Source organism: Equus caballus, chromosome 14, assembly GCF_041296265.1.
Source record: "Equus caballus isolate H_3958 breed thoroughbred chromosome 14, TB-T2T, whole genome shotgun sequence".
In the NCBI taxonomy this organism is placed as follows: domain Eukaryota; kingdom Metazoa; phylum Chordata; class Mammalia; order Perissodactyla; family Equidae; genus Equus; species Equus caballus.
Window position 1 is genome coordinate 66,475,481 of NC_091697.1, and position 16,519 is coordinate 66,491,999.

General features: G+C 40.6%; 1 protein-coding gene across 21 annotated transcripts in view; it reads right to left on the bottom strand.

The window, feature by feature from the left end:
* SNX24 (sorting nexin 24) overlaps window positions 1-16,519 on the bottom strand; it is a 141,450-nt gene that overhangs the window by 1,830 nt on the left and 123,101 nt on the right. For 15 of the 21 annotated variants that reach the window (XM_023617802.2, XM_070233183.1, XM_070233177.1 and 12 more), the window contains 3 exons: window positions 7,786-7,880; window positions 6,369-6,401; window positions 5,777-5,841 (listed from right to left, as the gene is read on the bottom strand). The exons of 2 other annotated variants lie outside the window; for them this stretch is intronic. In XM_023617802.2, coding sequence (XP_023473570.2) covers window positions 5,777-5,841; window positions 6,369-6,401; window positions 7,786-7,880 — 193 coding nt within the window. Of the gene's footprint in view, window positions 1-4,047; window positions 4,271-5,776; window positions 5,842-6,368; window positions 6,402-7,785; window positions 7,881-16,519 lie in introns of all 21 variants that reach the window. 4 more of the 21 variants (XR_011425127.1, XR_002799692.2, XR_011425130.1 and 1 more) reach the window with 2 other exon arrangements.

The following is a 16,519-nucleotide window of genomic DNA, read 5'->3' on the forward strand; positions in this document are numbered from 1 at the left end:
ATTCAATTTCTAACAAAATCTCAATATACTTGAAGGAATTCCAAGATTTCTACTGGGAATACTCTGCTGCAGTTTTTCCATTGTGGTTTACAGCAGCGCTTCGTCCAAGTTGTCCTGAGTATGCGTGTGCTATTACACCAGCTTCTGGAGAGCAGTTAGATGGGGCCTGTCTTCCTAACTTAAAAGGGCAAATTTCCGACAAAAGCCATCCTGTCAAACTTGAAAAATCAGCTACATTTTTATAGGAGATACCAAGGGAGCCCAGAGGAGCACAGTATGTTGTACCATGTTCCAGTCAGCAGAGCAGGGAAAATACGGTTGCTTGAACAGAGGGACAAATCCATGCCATGGTTCAGAAGTTTAATTCCTAAACTTCGATCTGCACATAATTATATCCAGGATTTATGCTAAAGACAACCACTTTAAGCAAATATAGTTATTGTACAAGGAAATTAAGTAGTCCAATATTTTTAGACAAAACATAATAAATGCATTCATTTACTATCCAACCTCTATAGAGTATCCACTACGTAAAACCACTTACAAGGGGACTGGAGTCATCAGGGGGGGCAGACAGGCTCTCTGAGGACACACGAGGGAGCTAACCAGGTGGAAAGTGTGCAGCAGCAGGGAGCCTGGAGGGGGCTTCAAAGACCTAGACGGAGGCGAGTGTAGCAAGAGGAGCTGCGAGGAGGCCTGGGGCAGGGGCCAATTCAAGCCAGGAAAGAATGGACAGGAATTCTGGCTTTATCTAAAAAGCAATGAGAAGCTATTGAAGGATTTTTAAGAGTGAGAGAGAATTGAATTGTGTTTTGAAAAGATGACTCTGGCTGCCATTCCGAGAGCAGACTGGAACAAGTCCAGAGTGGTGATGGATTCGACGTGACTAGGGAGGGATTTCATAATAGTACCTACCTGACAGGTTGTCGTAAAAATTGATGAGTGAGACAAAATGCTTCGACCTAAGCTTGGCACACGGTAAGTACCAGCTATTATTACGTACCAAGTACTCTCTAATTACTGGGATTATAAGTAAATAACAGTTCCCACCCAGGCCATGGAACTTACATGCTAGTCATGGAGACAAGCAAATGAATAAACAAACAAAATAGGTGGGTCTTTTTTGTTTTTTTTTTGCTGAGGAAGATTGCTTGTGAGCTAACATCTGTTGCCAATCTTCCTTCATTTTTTATGTGGGATGCTGTCACAGAGTGGCTTAATGAGCGGTATGTAGGTCTGCACTTGGGATCTGAACCCATGAACCCCAGGCGTCCGAAGCGGAGCGTGAAAACTTAACCACTATGTCACTGGGCTGGCTGCCAAAACATGTTTTTTGTTTTATTTTAAAGATTGGCACCTGAGCTAACAACTGTTGCCAATCTTTTTTTTTTTTCTGCTTTTTCTCCCCAAATCACCCCAGTACATAGTTGCATATTTTAGCTGTGGGTCTTTCTAGTTGTGGCATGTGGGATGCCACTTCAGGGTGACCTGATGAGCAGTGCCATGTCCGTGCCCAGGATCCGAACTTGCAAAACCCTGGGCCGCTGAAGCAGAGCGTGCAAATCCAACCACTTGGCCACGGGACCGGCCCTCAAAATATGTTTTAAAAATATCTCTAATACATGAGTGTTCACTTACTTTTGGTTGATGACACTTGAATTTCCTAGTGTTTGCTTTAATCCAACATTTAGTAACGTAATTTTTCATAAAACATTATCTTTAAAAGTTTGCAATAGGTCTTAAACCTGTATATTTAGATCCCAAACAAAAGCAATGATTTAGCTAAGTTAATTTTAATTCTAAATGAATTTCTCCCACAGAGAAGTGCACTGAAACCAATAGCCATAAATGGAGCTGTTGATTAATTTTTAGTAAAATGCCCAAACATTACATGCATTAGCATATATGCATTTTTCCTTTGCCACCTAAAATACAAAAGTCTATCTGAAGGTTAATGAAAGTACATCATAAACATATTTAGCTTAAATGGATTCAAATAGGTAAGTTCAGCAAAAACGGACAAAAAAGCAAAATAACATTAAATATTTTGGGTAATTCTACAGCACAATTATAGGTCAAGCAGTGACTTCAGGGCAAGGTAAAATATAAAACTGGGCATGGGGCCAGAGGGTGAAAGGGGACAGGAAGGCGAGGCGGAAGACCCTTCTGTGAAGGCATCATTGGAACGAAGTGGCATAGCAGCCAGCTATGAGGGAGTCCGGGTGAAAGGCATTCCCGGTGGAGGGAAGAGCCCACGCCAAGGCCCGGTATTTATTGTCCAGCAAATGCTGAGCAGATGCTGGATGCTGGAGATTTAGATGGTGAATATGACAGAAAGAGAGACAAAAAAGGGAACAAAGTTTGTGATCATGACTATGAAAGAAGCAAATAGGGTGCTCTGATTCGAGTGAATGGGACGGACGTATTTTATAACAAGGTCCACCAACCAGTGACCAATGCTGAGACAATCAGAGGTCATTTTTTTTTCTCATCAGTCCCATTCCAAATGGAGTATGTATGACTTGGCTTCACCATAGGTATGATTTAATACAATGTCCATTATTGCTTGAATTACTCAGAAAACTTCCCTTGCCTTTGTTTTCCACTGAGAGTTGATGAGAGGGAAAGTGATTTAGGATAGGTTTTGCTGTTATTGTCATTTATTTTATAAACACTTACTGTGAACCTTTAAAAAAAATGGTGAATGGGGTGGAGGGACTCTGAGAGGCTTCCTGAGGGCAGTCGGCAAAGGCTCTCTGAAGTTGCAGCTGAAAGAGCCAGCAATGCAACTGTTTCTTGAACAAGAAGAGGGTTCAAGGAGGAAGAAACAGCGAGTGCCCTGATGGGGACAGGAGTTCAGCACACGTGAGGCCCAGAAACAATTCCAGTGTGGCTGCAGCAGAGTGTGTGAGGGGGTCCCAGTAGAAACACGAGCCAGGGCCAGACCACAGAGGGCCCTGTAAGCCATGTAAGGGCCTGGAGCTCACAGAGACAGTTGGGGAGGAAATACAATATTGTGACTCAGCTGTATACACAAGGTAACCAAGGTCACAAGCAAGGAGAAGATTATTCAAAAGAAAGTGTAATGAGAAGAGGGGATAGTCTATGACAGCCTTCGGGTAAACTGCCAGAGATTGGAAGTACAGTAGAACAGGGGAAAAGCCAAGACAAGACAGTATTTGAAGGAGGAGAAAGTGGTCAACAGTGGCTAAGGCTGATGTGAGGTCAAGTAAGAGGAGGACTGGAAAATGTCCGTAGAGTTTAGCCACTCTGCAGTCACTGGGCACCTGGGCAAGAGCTGTTCTGAATTTCCCAGAAAAATCAAACCAAAGGCCAAAAAGCATACACTAAGAGAATAACGTTGGATTATTAGCATTTAATAAGAAGATAGTGTTTAACTGTCAGAACTTTAAAGACAAACACTCCTCTACTTTTGTCGGTGCCCCTATACTTGTGAAGATATTTACATATTCAGTATCCTCTGGAATAGTAACCTCAACATTTTGTTAAGAAATCTAATAACACAAAAATGTGATGCCAGTAAAATTTATCTTTAAATTAAATACAAAAGATTTGCAAGAATATACCACCTGGATAATACTTCTAAGACAATAAGAATCTGATTTATGAAATTGGGTTGGCCAAAATTCCAGGAAGACAGATCTAGTGACCGGGTCTCCAGTACCTGGTTCCATGCTGTCCATCAAACCCATGATTTTCATTTACTCTCAAGCAGGAGTCCCCTTTTTGTGCAAGTCATTTATCCACACCAACATTCTACCAATGGTACATACTTATTAATCTTTCTAGCTCCAGACATTCACCCCGATGAAAGAACCCAGAAAGCTTCTCCTGTTCTTCATTGCCAAGCCAGGTGCATAGCACATGCTGCTTAAAAAGCTAGATGAATAGGATTTAAGGATCATAAAACACCTTTCTTCTTCTACAAAGCATCCTGGCTATTCTAGTCCACAGCGATCATCCCACTCTCTGTACTTCTGTAGGAATTTCAGTCAAATGCATGAACTATTTGAGCACAAACAATACCTGGAAAAAGTACTTGTGGAACCATTTTTAAAAGATATTAAGAATACTTTAGGGCCGACCCCGTGGCCTAGCAGTTAAGTTCAGGGCACTCTGCTTCAGCAGCCCAGGTTTGTTCGGTTTCTGGGCACAGACCTACACCACTCGTTGGTGGACATGCTTCGGTGGTGTTCTTCATACAAAATAGAGGAAGGCTGGCACAGATGTTAGCTGAGGGTGAATCTTCCTGAAGCAAAAAAGAGGAAGATTGGCAACAGACGTTAACTCAGGGAACATCCTCTTCAGCAAAAAAAAAAAAAAAAGAAAAAAGAAAAAGAATACTTTATAAAACATTAGCCATTTAATCTAGACTAGGCTACATCATGAATATTTTTAAATGTAACATTTTGTTAACATAGTATCAACTATTATAACATGTGCATTTGTTAAACATGGGAAGAAAATGCTAATGACAGGAATTATTCCTCACTGAAAGGATTCTACAGGAAAAATACTATAAGACCATATTCGAAGGCAGCTGTCTCTGATCAGGGTGCTAGGAATGGTCCCTCAACGGAGCTGGGCTGCATCCTGGCCAGCCTTCCTTAAACTGACAGGTAAGTGGGTGATCAGAGTACACGCATCCCTGCTACAGAGAACAGCCCCTCTCTCTTGCTGGTCATAAGGCTTTATTGTCAGAATGTAAGAATGATTTCAACAGATAATTTACCTATTGCTATTTAGTTGCTATCTACTTAGTTACTTTCAGAGACAAAGGCTGAAAATTCACTACAGCCATGTGCTGAATAATGACAGTTCGGACAACGATGGACCACATATATGACAGAGGTCCCATAAAATCACTACCACACAGGCTAGGTATGTAGTAGGCTCTACCATCTAGGTTTGTCTAAGTACGTTCTATGATGTTCGCACAATAACAAAACTGCCTAAAGACACACTTCTTAGAATGTATCCCGTTGTTAAGTGATGCATGACTGTATACGCCAAGAGCACAGAAGGAGAAATTAGGCAACCAGGGTCCACCCATCAGCATGTGAGACTGGGCAAATCAGGACCTCCCTGGGCTCCAATTTTCTCATTAGCCACTGATGATACCTGCTCCGCCTATTTCATAGGTTGTTAAGGAAATTAAATGAGATAATATTGGAGAATGTACTTATGAAGAGCTGCATAACAGAACACTGTGAGAGGGGACACATTAATTTAAATTTCTTGGCACAAAGAAAGGACTCAGGCTAAAATATTGGTTACATTTATACTTAAATTAATTCACTGTATTTAAATAGACTACTTTTAAAAATATATATTCACCATCAAAGATGCTATAATCTAAATGGAAATGGGGGTACACATGCAATGCACATACACAGCTTTGGGGAAGAAGCATTTTAAAAAATGCCAGAGCCTCGGATTCAAACCCTCGTATCTGGATAAAAACAAGCAGAGGCCAAAATAACTGCTAAAAAAGATTAAAGACAATAAATATCTTTCCTCCTTATTACTCTAATTCAAAATAGCCTGGCAAGAGAGAAAGAAAAATTACATTTCCTCCTGAAAGGCCTGCCCCAATTAAAATTCTGAATGTCTCTTACACTAAGAGCACTGGTTTATTGGCAGATTATTAAGCCCTGGACCAATGTCACTCTGTTAGACCTGTATTAAAAACGCGGTTTATGTGGTGCAGGGTCAGATCAGTAAAGAGCTGTTAGCAGATGACAGGTTTGATTACCGCTGGCTGCAGGCAAGACGTATGGATCCCTGAGGAACAGCAGAACCGGCTGGTGGGACAGTTTGCTGGAAAGGTCAAGAACAGGCATGTCAGCATCAGGGGACGACGGTAAACAGAAAACACTACAAACTAGCTTTGAGGGGATCAAACTGCTGTGCAGGGACATCTCAAGGTTTACGCATCTAACGGTGCGGGTGAATAATAGCAAGCAGAGATGGAGGGACAAACCAGCACCGCGCTCATCTTCCAAACATTTCTTTGTGGAAGTTGAAGCAAACGTACAATCTATATAATAAATCACTGCTGAAAAGTGCTGTTGTTTTGTAAATCTTGCAGTATGATGATTGATAAAACAACATCCTTATTACTTGTATGAAACTATAGAGGACTCTTCTTTCTTCTCTCCTAGATGTAACTGGTTACTTCTGGAACTTCCGATCAAATATTTATAATCTTAAAATCAATTTCCTAATGAAGGTTTTCAAGAAAAGCATGACCTGAAACATTTATTCCACAGTAATTAAACAGTTAACACAGCCAGAGTCCTAGTCCTGGTTTGTACAATGCCTGATGGACCAGTATTAGTTCTTACCTTGACTCTTCGGATTCTGTCTCATCAAAAGATCTAAAAATTTTTAAAGAAAAAGAAAAAGACCACATAAGTTGAGTCAATGTTTATGCCAACAAAGGGAAAAACAGCCAGTATTCTTACAGCTCCAAATGGGAGAGATTTTGAAAAGAGAATCAGGTGTTTTCACAGAGTCACAGCATGGCTGATGCCTCATTCTAAAGAATCTTAACACTGCAATATGCCTGAATTGCAATTTTCCTGAAGATCACTTCAAAATCCTATGGTTTCACTTTTGGGCTTATATAATGGAGAAAAGATTTCACTCACTGTTATTCCCAACATCTCTTCTTAAAAATACACAACCAAATATGAAGCTCGACCTCCCAGTAAATGCACACAAGTTGGAACAGGACACACTGACAACGCATATTCTGTGGTGAGCTGTATAATTTGTGCTCTGGGGTGAGTGGAAAGGGGTCCTAAGTAAACACTGCCGGTGAGAGCTGTGTGACAGGTGTTTGCAGCTTCTCATCCAGCAGACGGAAGGGGTTTAACAGGACTTTGGGTGTGGTTAGCTCAAACGTCTTGTAGTCAGTGTGGTCCTTCAGGCAGGTTTGGAGGCAGCAAGAGAATGGATAAAAGCCTCTGCCCTGCTTGGATTTGCAGAGAGTTTGTGAAGACGTGTTTCTCTGCAAGTGGATGCAATGTGTCAGGGATGTTGCTGAGCCTTCGGAGGCCAGTCCAACACAAGTCAAGCTCCCCAGAGCTGGGAGAGTGGCTTATTTCAGAGTTAATTCTTCAGAACTTCTCCTAATTGCTGAGGATATCGAAGGTCTGGTTCCTGGTAGACAGAGATTAGGATCTGCAGCCCCACATTCAGAAGTTCCTCAGGGAGAGACAGCAGGACAGTGGGGAAAGAGCTTACGCCGGAAGGCCTGGGCTCTGCCAGCTACAAGGCAAGAGATCTTGGGAAAGGCACTTAATTCCTGTGTCTGTTTGCTCAACTCTAAAATAAAGGGATTTGGGTAAAATCATCTCTAAGGTAATTTACAGCTTTAAAATTATATAAATATATCTGCCAAGGGGATATAGACTTTAATCAAGTATCCACAAATAAATAAGTCTCTAAACAGGCTATCTTAGATTCATAATTCCCATCATGTAATATCACTCCATGTAACAGCATAATTTAAAAAGTCAATTCCTTAAGTCTAAACCTGAGTTACTGAGCCTTGGCCATTTGGCAGTAATATTGGGATGAGGACTTAGGAGGAATTCCTCTGACTACAAGCAGGGGGCGAGCGCGTGCTGTCCCAAGCCAAAAGAATGGGCGTGGCTAGGCTGGCCCTTCTGGCACCACTTGGGCTATTTCTTATGGCAGTAAGTGGTTGGAGAATAACTTAAAATCCATGTCCAATACATAAACAACAATTCTTACCCACAACTCTCTGCCTTTGGTAAAGAGGGCAAGTGTCGCACATTTAGGAAATCAAGAAACAGTTTGGGAAGTTCTTCATTTTCTAAAATGACAGCCTGTGAAAGTAGAAAACAGAATAGAAAGGGAAGTTTGCTAGGCAATCAATCAAATGAACTATTTCAAAAAGTCATAACCATCCATCAAAGTTCTTACCAGCATCATTCCTCACAATCAACATGAGGAGTGGTCCCCATTTTACCCACCAAGAATTCAGGCTGGCACAAACGCTATTCAGTGTCAGCAAATGCTCCATTTTATCTATTCTTTCACCAACCAGCATTTACGGAGCATCTACTATACTTCAGATGCTGACTAGAGAGCAAGAGAGTGGAGTACCAGGTAGACATAGTTCCTGCCTTCATGGTGATTCTAATCCAGAGTATTTAAAAACCCTGGGAACATCAATAATACTGCTAAGATATGTACATCAGATTTTCTTTACTGAGTGATAAAGTGGCCTGGTGTGTGTGTGTGCATATCCACAAGAGACCACTGCTGTTTAGGAAATACTATACATGGTTTTTTTAACTGGAAGATTTAGTCAAGATCCCTCAGCTCTCACCTGTTTCGGCATTAGGATCAACTGACATTTACTGCTATTTCGATGGCTCCACTTAAAGGGTCAGTAACAACTTTACCACTAAGTGTAAATCCGCATATATACTGAAAAAAAATCTATAGAGTTCTTCCATTTAGGGAGCTCTGCTAAAAAGCAGCATAATGGCATAACCATGTCAGTTCTCAGATATCCAGATTATGCAATTTTAAGGACAAATCTAATGGAGAACTACAGAGTGCATTTTTATACATATCTATTTTTAAAAAGTCTGCTAGAGTGTGTGAACTGATTGTGCATTTGCCCCTCCCTCCCTTTTTTTTTTACAAAGATCATGGAAAAAGCAGACTGTACAATAATCTCTGAAATTAATATAACTATTCTCAAGGGTTATTTTTATAATTTACCATGACTTTTTTTCCCTGGTAAGCACATGCTGTTTAAAGAACAATGAGAATTGATGTGAAATGTCACTCACACAGCTGATCAAGAACAGTTTTGCAAGGTGACGCATACGGGACATAACAAATGACAAAAGTAAGGTCAAGTTATATGAATCTTATACATACATAATTCTATATAATGTACTGTTTTTAGCCATAATTTACATACTGAGCTATCCCGTCTCTCCAGGCTTTTGGAATACTGTAACTCAGTTCAGGACACAGAAATGGAATGAGCAGCCACATAGGTCTCCAGTCCTTGCAGGCTGACCTCCACTACATTAGCGCTCACTCTTCCTGCTGTTCTAGCCCTGGAGACCGGTCGTCTGGAGAGCCAGCCCTGTCTGGAGCTCTTACTAGTCCTTTCACAGCCCATTGTACCACTGAGGCTTAAGGAATAAAAAAGAGAAGAAAAGGAAAGTACTTGGGGTTGTACTTTATTCATTAAACAAATATTTACTGAGCATCTATTATATTAGGCACTGAGATATGGCAGTGAATATTACAAGTCCAGCAGAGTGTGGGCTGGTGGAGAAAATTAGCTACAAACAAGTAAACAAACACACACATAACCTAAACTTGCCTTAGAATGTAGTGATATAAAACTGAAAAACTGTACTACTCTCTAAATATTTTCCCATCCATCCATCTTCCCACCCACTCACTGACCCATCCATCCATCTAAAACGTTGACTCTTTTCTTGATTATAAAACTAGAAAATAAAAAACTCATAAAATAAAGAAAAAAACTCCTCTATCCAGAGGCATACTTTCATTACTATTTCAGTTAATTTTCTTCAAACCATTTGACCTTCATCTAAATTTTTATCTACCTGAGGAAATATTTGGGGTGGCCAGACGGTCATTATTTCAGTACCCAGAACTCAAAGGTTCTAGGAATCATCATACACATGAAGCTCCAAAGAATTTTTGCCATAACGCAAGTTGCAATGATTATCTACTTACTTCTAGATATCTGATTAAGAGGATGATATAATACCTATTTGAATAACAAAGCTTAATGTTGTAACAAATACAGAGTTATTCACCCAAGCAATAGTTTTAATTATGTGTACAAGTGGTAGCTCTCAGACTGAAAAAAAAAAATTGGGGTGGGGGTAACACTCTTATCTCCACCCCCACCTTTTAAAATAAATTAAATCAATAACAAGTGTGGGACACTTTTAATGACCTGAACTACTTAATTTCCAGGATCTTTAGACATGTCATCCATCACTGCAGTATGGAGGAAGACATCTCTTGAGTGTTCAGGGGGTTACTTTGGTTTTATTAATGCAAGATTTAGGGAATTTTAACAAGGTGAATTGTTTATTTGCCTTGACAGATTGGCTTACAAGGCACCGGCTACATCTACAGCATGATCATTAATGACAAAAGACAGGCAAAAAGCTGTTTACACTGCAACACCAGGACAAGAATTAATCCTGCTCAGCCTCTCACACGGAGTATTCAAATAGATGATTACATTGTTTAGGTAAGACATACTGACAAAAAAAGAAATATGGAAAACTCCAGAAATCTGTGAGCACTGTTGTTAAATGTTCACTGAATATTCTCAAATAATATTTTCTGTAAAGCCATGACCAATATGGATTTCAGGATTTACAGTTATAAAGAAAGCCCCTTCAGGGAGTTAGGTTAAGCATTTAGTTCTACGGTGGGAGTATTTTCTAAACCCTGCTAAGAAGGCTTCTAAGAAAATAATTAATACTTAGGCACAGAGATAGAGGGTAATATAGTAGAACTTGCCTAATTTAATAAAGTATGTACAAGTGACATGACTGTTATTAGTTAGCCCAGAGATGCAAAAGAGAAATTAAATTAGTTCAACCAAATCTTTTGGCTCATAAACACATGATTTCATTCCATGAGAGACCCAACAGTGAAGTGGGGCCTCACACCTGTTCCATTCACATCTTCTTCAGTTTCTTGAAAAGCTTTTGCTCAAGGAGAACTCCTTCTTGAAGCTGCACCCTGGGCCATCCCACATGCTTGGGACCCTAGTCTGGTTTAAATCACCCAACTTTATTCAATAGATAAGCTATTTTAAAAATGTACATAAATGACATTTTTTAATACCAAATCATATTTCTCCATGGTTTTAGCTTGCTTATCTTTAGTTTTGATTAATCTTCAATGTTTGCCATTTTCATTCTTTCGCGAGGCAGCGTAGAAGGAAGAATATGGCTTTAGAGCAAGACCTGGGTTCGAACACCTCCTTTGCCTACCTTAAAGGGTTACTGTGAGGATTAGATGATGTCTTCAAGAGTCTCTGGCACAAAAGTAGCATTCAATAAATGTTAATTCTGTTTCCTTTGAATCTTATTGTTGTATCAATTCCCAACAATCTATTTTATTGGTTTTGGAAGTCTGGATTACTGTCCATCTAGCGAACAGAGCTTCTTAGCCCTCTATGATTCATGGATCCCTCTGAAAATCGGATGAGAGCTGAGAATCTTGCTTGCTAAAAAACACACATACATAGATAACTGTGCCAGCCGTGGCAGGGGGTTCACAGGCCCCTGACAGCCGAGCTAAGGATGCCCGTTTTTGGCTCCGATGTGGCAGTAACGCTGCTGGGCACACTCTTCGTTTGGCCTGACGCCTGAAGCACTGCTGGGCCTGTGCTGTGCGCCGGCTCCCCAAAGGCCGCGCTGGCCTCTTGCTTCAGTTCTCCACCTCTTTGTCAATTAGAACCCCGCTGGAGCGTGGGCCGCCCTGCTACTGGCATTCATTAGTGCTTTCAGCTCTGGGCTGTGGCTGAAAATATTTGCCTGCCAGTGAGGCTACCCTGGTGAAGGTTTCTTTCTGATCAACCAATATCTACTGCTGGACCAAATTAAGAAAGTAGTTCATATTCATGGCTTTTGTATCTTCTATATGGAACTCCAGAATTCAACAACCTATGGTATTGAGGGTTCCCATTACTGCTGGCTCAGAGGACAGCTGATGAGGCACTATATGCCACACGTGTTAGGGGCATTTTGAACCACTAGGCAGTGATGGGTCACAGGTCTAGTGCTATCAAGCTGATTAACTAATAACTCTGATGGCAGAGTTCTGACACGGATGTAAGTTGGAATGCATGCTTGGGAAACTAATTTATGCATTAAAACTTCATAATTCAAAATGAACATAAGTTGGAGAAAAAGTTGGAAATAAATCCCAATAAATTAACTTTTACAGGTATAAGTACCAAGTCAAATATTATAAGAGGCAGAATTAATTATCCAGATGCAAGATGGAGAGTAGTGTTTGTGTACAAGTGCTGTTGGTCTCAAGTGGTAGGTCAGCAAGAAGTGCTGCTCCATAAAGTGTCAAATGAGCTGAGGAATCCTCTTACTCCACTTAACGGAACATTATCTAGCCCCCAAAGAAAGAGAAATAAGAATAAACTTAGGAAGAGCTAGAGGCAAGCAATGAAAATAACTAAAAGATTCAAGATAGTTTCCACAAGAAGAGGTCACCCAATAGTGGGTACCAAGCATGGAATGAGGCAGCAGAGGGCCAAGGAGATAATGTGGTCTTTAAGTTAACCAACCATTCTGTGAAGGAGGGTGGCGATTTTCAAAGTTGCTGGAACAAGAAGAAAGTACTGTCCAAACCAGCAGAGGAGTCTTTCTCTAACTGAAGCCTGTGCAATAAAACCAGCAAAACTAGGAGCCAGCCTGGTGGCCTAGTGGTTAAGTGTGCACAATCTGCTGTGGCAGCCTGGGGTTTGCAGGTTCGGATCCCAGGAGCAGACCTATACACTGCTCATCAAGCCATGCTGTGACCGCATCCCCCATACAAAAAATAGAGAAAGACTGCCACAGACGTTAGCTCAGTGTCAATCTTCCTCAAGCAAAAAAGAGGAAGATTGGCAACAGATGTTAGCTCAAGGCCAGTCTTCCTCACACACACACACACAAAACAAACCGACCAACTAGCAAAAGTGGCACATGCATGGGAAGAGTAGGCATAAGAGCGTCTATATAACCTGGGATCTGAAAGTCTTTTAGTTGCTCTTTCATGCACATGCAGATTGGAGATGCTGTAGAATTAACAGGAAAACTCACTGAAGAAATCTTCAACCAATTTATCACTTAGGAAGTATAAAACCCAGCTTATTATTAAGATGCACACAGGAAATGGGGTTAAATTAAAGAACTATAACTAGTGTATGATGCACTCTGTAAGAGACTTTGCCATTACTACATCTAACTCAGATAAACATTAAAACTGGGCAATCGTGTACCTTCTAAGAAGCAAAAAAATAATTATTCTTTATACAGTCTTACTCACTTTCAGAAGAATAAATGATTTTCCTTAAGACAGACTGGATATTCCTTCAGAAATATCACTCTAAAAGAAGCCTGGAAAAAATCTCATACTCTACAAAAACATTTACAAAAAAATTCCCTGAATAGGGCAGAAAAACAACAGCATTGCTACCAGCATCCCCTGCAAGCTCAGTGTGTACTCCAGGAGAAATGTCTTTTTTATTGAAGAGGTGCAATTATCATCATGTAACACAAATCACAAAATCCCGATTTTTCTACCTTATCAGTTTTATAAAATCATGTTCCCAAAGGATGCCATTGATTAGTTGCACGTGTCCTTTCCGTGACATCCCAAATACCTAATTGTCAGTTATCTTTTCTTCTTCGGTAAGTAAAATGTAGTCACAAAATTACAGAGGGACCTGTTCTGCCTTAACCTTCGCTAGATGCCATCATGCAGTGGAAAACACTGGTAAAATATCACAGGATAACACTGTCCGACAAGGGAGACATATAAACACTGTAATGATTTCCCACGAGTTTCCATTTTAGAAAATTGTCACTAAGGCGAGCATAAACGGTGACACATCTCCACCGAGGACACGGCGAAATCGAACGCTGGCATTCTAGTTAGGTCCAAACCTACCTAGCAGCCAATTATAACAGGCATGGAACATCGTGTTGAAAACTTGGACAAGACCACTTTGCTAACCTTCCACAGTCACTGCACAAAGCTGCGTTGTTTTCACTGATTTGATCCTTTCACTCCCTTTCCAAAACATTAAAAAAAATCCCCACATTTCTTCCCATTGTCCATCAAGATTTGTTACAAACCGCAGGGAACGTCTGCCACAAAAGCCAGGGTACTGAATGAAGCCCTTTTCCTATTCCATCCAGTTTGGTCTGAAAGGTCTGATGGTTGGGTGATGAAGTTCATGACAGTCTTTCCTCTCTTCCCCAGGAAAGATGCTGCAAACCATACCTACTGCAGAGGCGCAGCTAAGAGCAGGGAGGGAGAAAAATCAATACCTCTTCACTGCCGAAAGTGGGCCACAGTGTCACTGTCCTCTGGGACCGAAACTTACCAGCTCACAGAGGCTTTGCAGCCTCGGTCTTCCACTTCCCCACTGCCCAGCACTTGCTCGCAATTCCAAATAGTGAGCCACAGTAAGGTTACCAAAGGAACACTTTTAAAAAGTCAGCCAGTAAACAGATCTAAGAAGGCTCACGACCACCTAAAAAATAAAAATCACATGTGCTTCTGAGGAACTCATGGCACCATGCAGCCTTCTTTTTGTGTGTAACACCAATCCCAGGACACGTCTACTCAGTGCCCAGTAAAAACGGCACTATTCATAGAATTCAAACTGCTATGGTGTCTCAGGGCTTTACAGACCATCTTGCACGAAATCTGAGGAGCTGCACCAAAAGCTGAATGCTGACAAGGACCTGTTTAAAACAGTAAACAATCTGAGCAAAGAAATAATGTAATTTGGCTTAAGAGAGATTTGAAAGAAGAAATATAATTTCTGATAATATGGCTAAAAAGACAAAACTAACCATGGAACAACAGAAACTATCTTTTGAATTATTTTAATATCAAAATTTATGTTCTGTATGTTTCTGGAAAATCTAAGCATATAAAAAATATTTATTTAATACATACTAAGTACAACCACTGGCACAATGGTTAGCCAAACCAACATGGCCCTGCCCTCCCAGCACTTACAGTCTAGTGGGGAAGATGGATGGTGTTCACACCACAGCAAACAGTGTGAGACTACAAACCGAAACAAGTACCTGAAGGGAAGGAGGTAGCTTCTTTAAGCGTTAGAAACAAAGCATCCTTATTACCCTGTGGGGTAAGGAAAGCTTCCCTAGGAAGGTGCCCTTGAGCTGGGAGTTGAATGGGCTGAGAGGGTAAAGGGAGTGGGATATTCAGATGGGAAACCAGCATGTTCAAAGGCCTGTGGAAGGTGGAAGTGCAGCATTAGAAAAACGGAAAGGTGGCCAGTGTGCCTGAGGAAACAGTGAAACTGAGCAATTAAGTCCGAGGACCTGAGTTGGGGAGGTTTGGTGGGGCTTCCGGGTCACATGAAGGATTTTGCTCTTTCTCCTCTGTGGATCTGGAGGCCGGTGAGTGGTGTTACCCGGATGGGTGGTAGATGGGGTATCTAGGTATACGTGACATCATGTGATTTGTATTCTGACGACAACTGGAACAGCAGTAGTGTTCCTCAGATCCAGTAACCACGCATCAAATCCTTTCTTTGGCTGTCTCTACACTGCTTCTTAATCAATCCATGGACTTAATTTTAATGACTATATTTTCATTTCATATTTGGTTCCTTTTCAAATCTGCCTGCTCTGTTTTCTTAGATTCTTGATCTTTCTTATGCCTTCAATTATTTTAGACATTTTAATTTGAGGTTTCCATTAAACTGTCCTTTTACTTGAAGTTCTTGGGATTTAAACCTACTTTGTGTCTGCTGACTCTCACTCATGCCCGTTTACTTCCTTCTGTGTTTTGTAGTTTTGGGTCATGAGCTCGTCTGCAGCAGAGCTTTACCTGTGGGAAGGCCAGGCCAGACTCAAAGCCTATCTTCTCCCAGTGGTTCTGCTTCTGCTCCTAGGAAGCAGATCCTTGACCAAGATCCTAGGGATATATTCAGTGTTGAGCCAATGATTATTTTAACTTTTTAGATTGGGGGTTATAAGACCATACAGATATTGAAACTCTAAACCATAAAATCTCATAAAACACAGCTGGAAAGCTTTAGAGAAGCATTTGTCCATGCTCAGTGTATTTTTCATAGGCAAATGGTCTATGTCGGGGGTTAAGCAACATAATTAATTGTGATTCAGGAAACCAAATATTAGAATTTCCATTTATTTTAAATTTAATAATAAAGAAATCTATCTTTTCTAATTTTTAAGGTATGGATTTATAGTAGTACATACATATAACATTATTAAATATGCACATATTTGAGTATTATGCTCATTTTTTTGATAGGGACATATAGTCATAGGCCAGTAGCCTAAGTCTCTGAGTAGAGGGCAGTAAAGAGTTTATATGAGCCACTAAGACCCAATCTATTCAAACAACACTACTGAAATAGTCTGCCATTGCCTAGTTTATCCTTTTACAGAGGGTGTATCTCTATTATTGGAAATGCCCTTCCCACCTCTTTTCAACTGGCCAACTCCTACTTATCCTTCAAATCTCAGCTCAAGTGTGACCTCCCTTAGGAAATTTTCCCCAAACCCTCAGGTTGAGGTTTTTTTTTTTTAAGATTTATCATCTTTTTTTTTAAAGATTGGCACCTGAGCTAACAACTGTTGCCAATCTTTGTTTTTTTCCTGCTTTTTCTCCCTAAGTCCACCCAGTAAATAGCTGTATATTTTAGTTG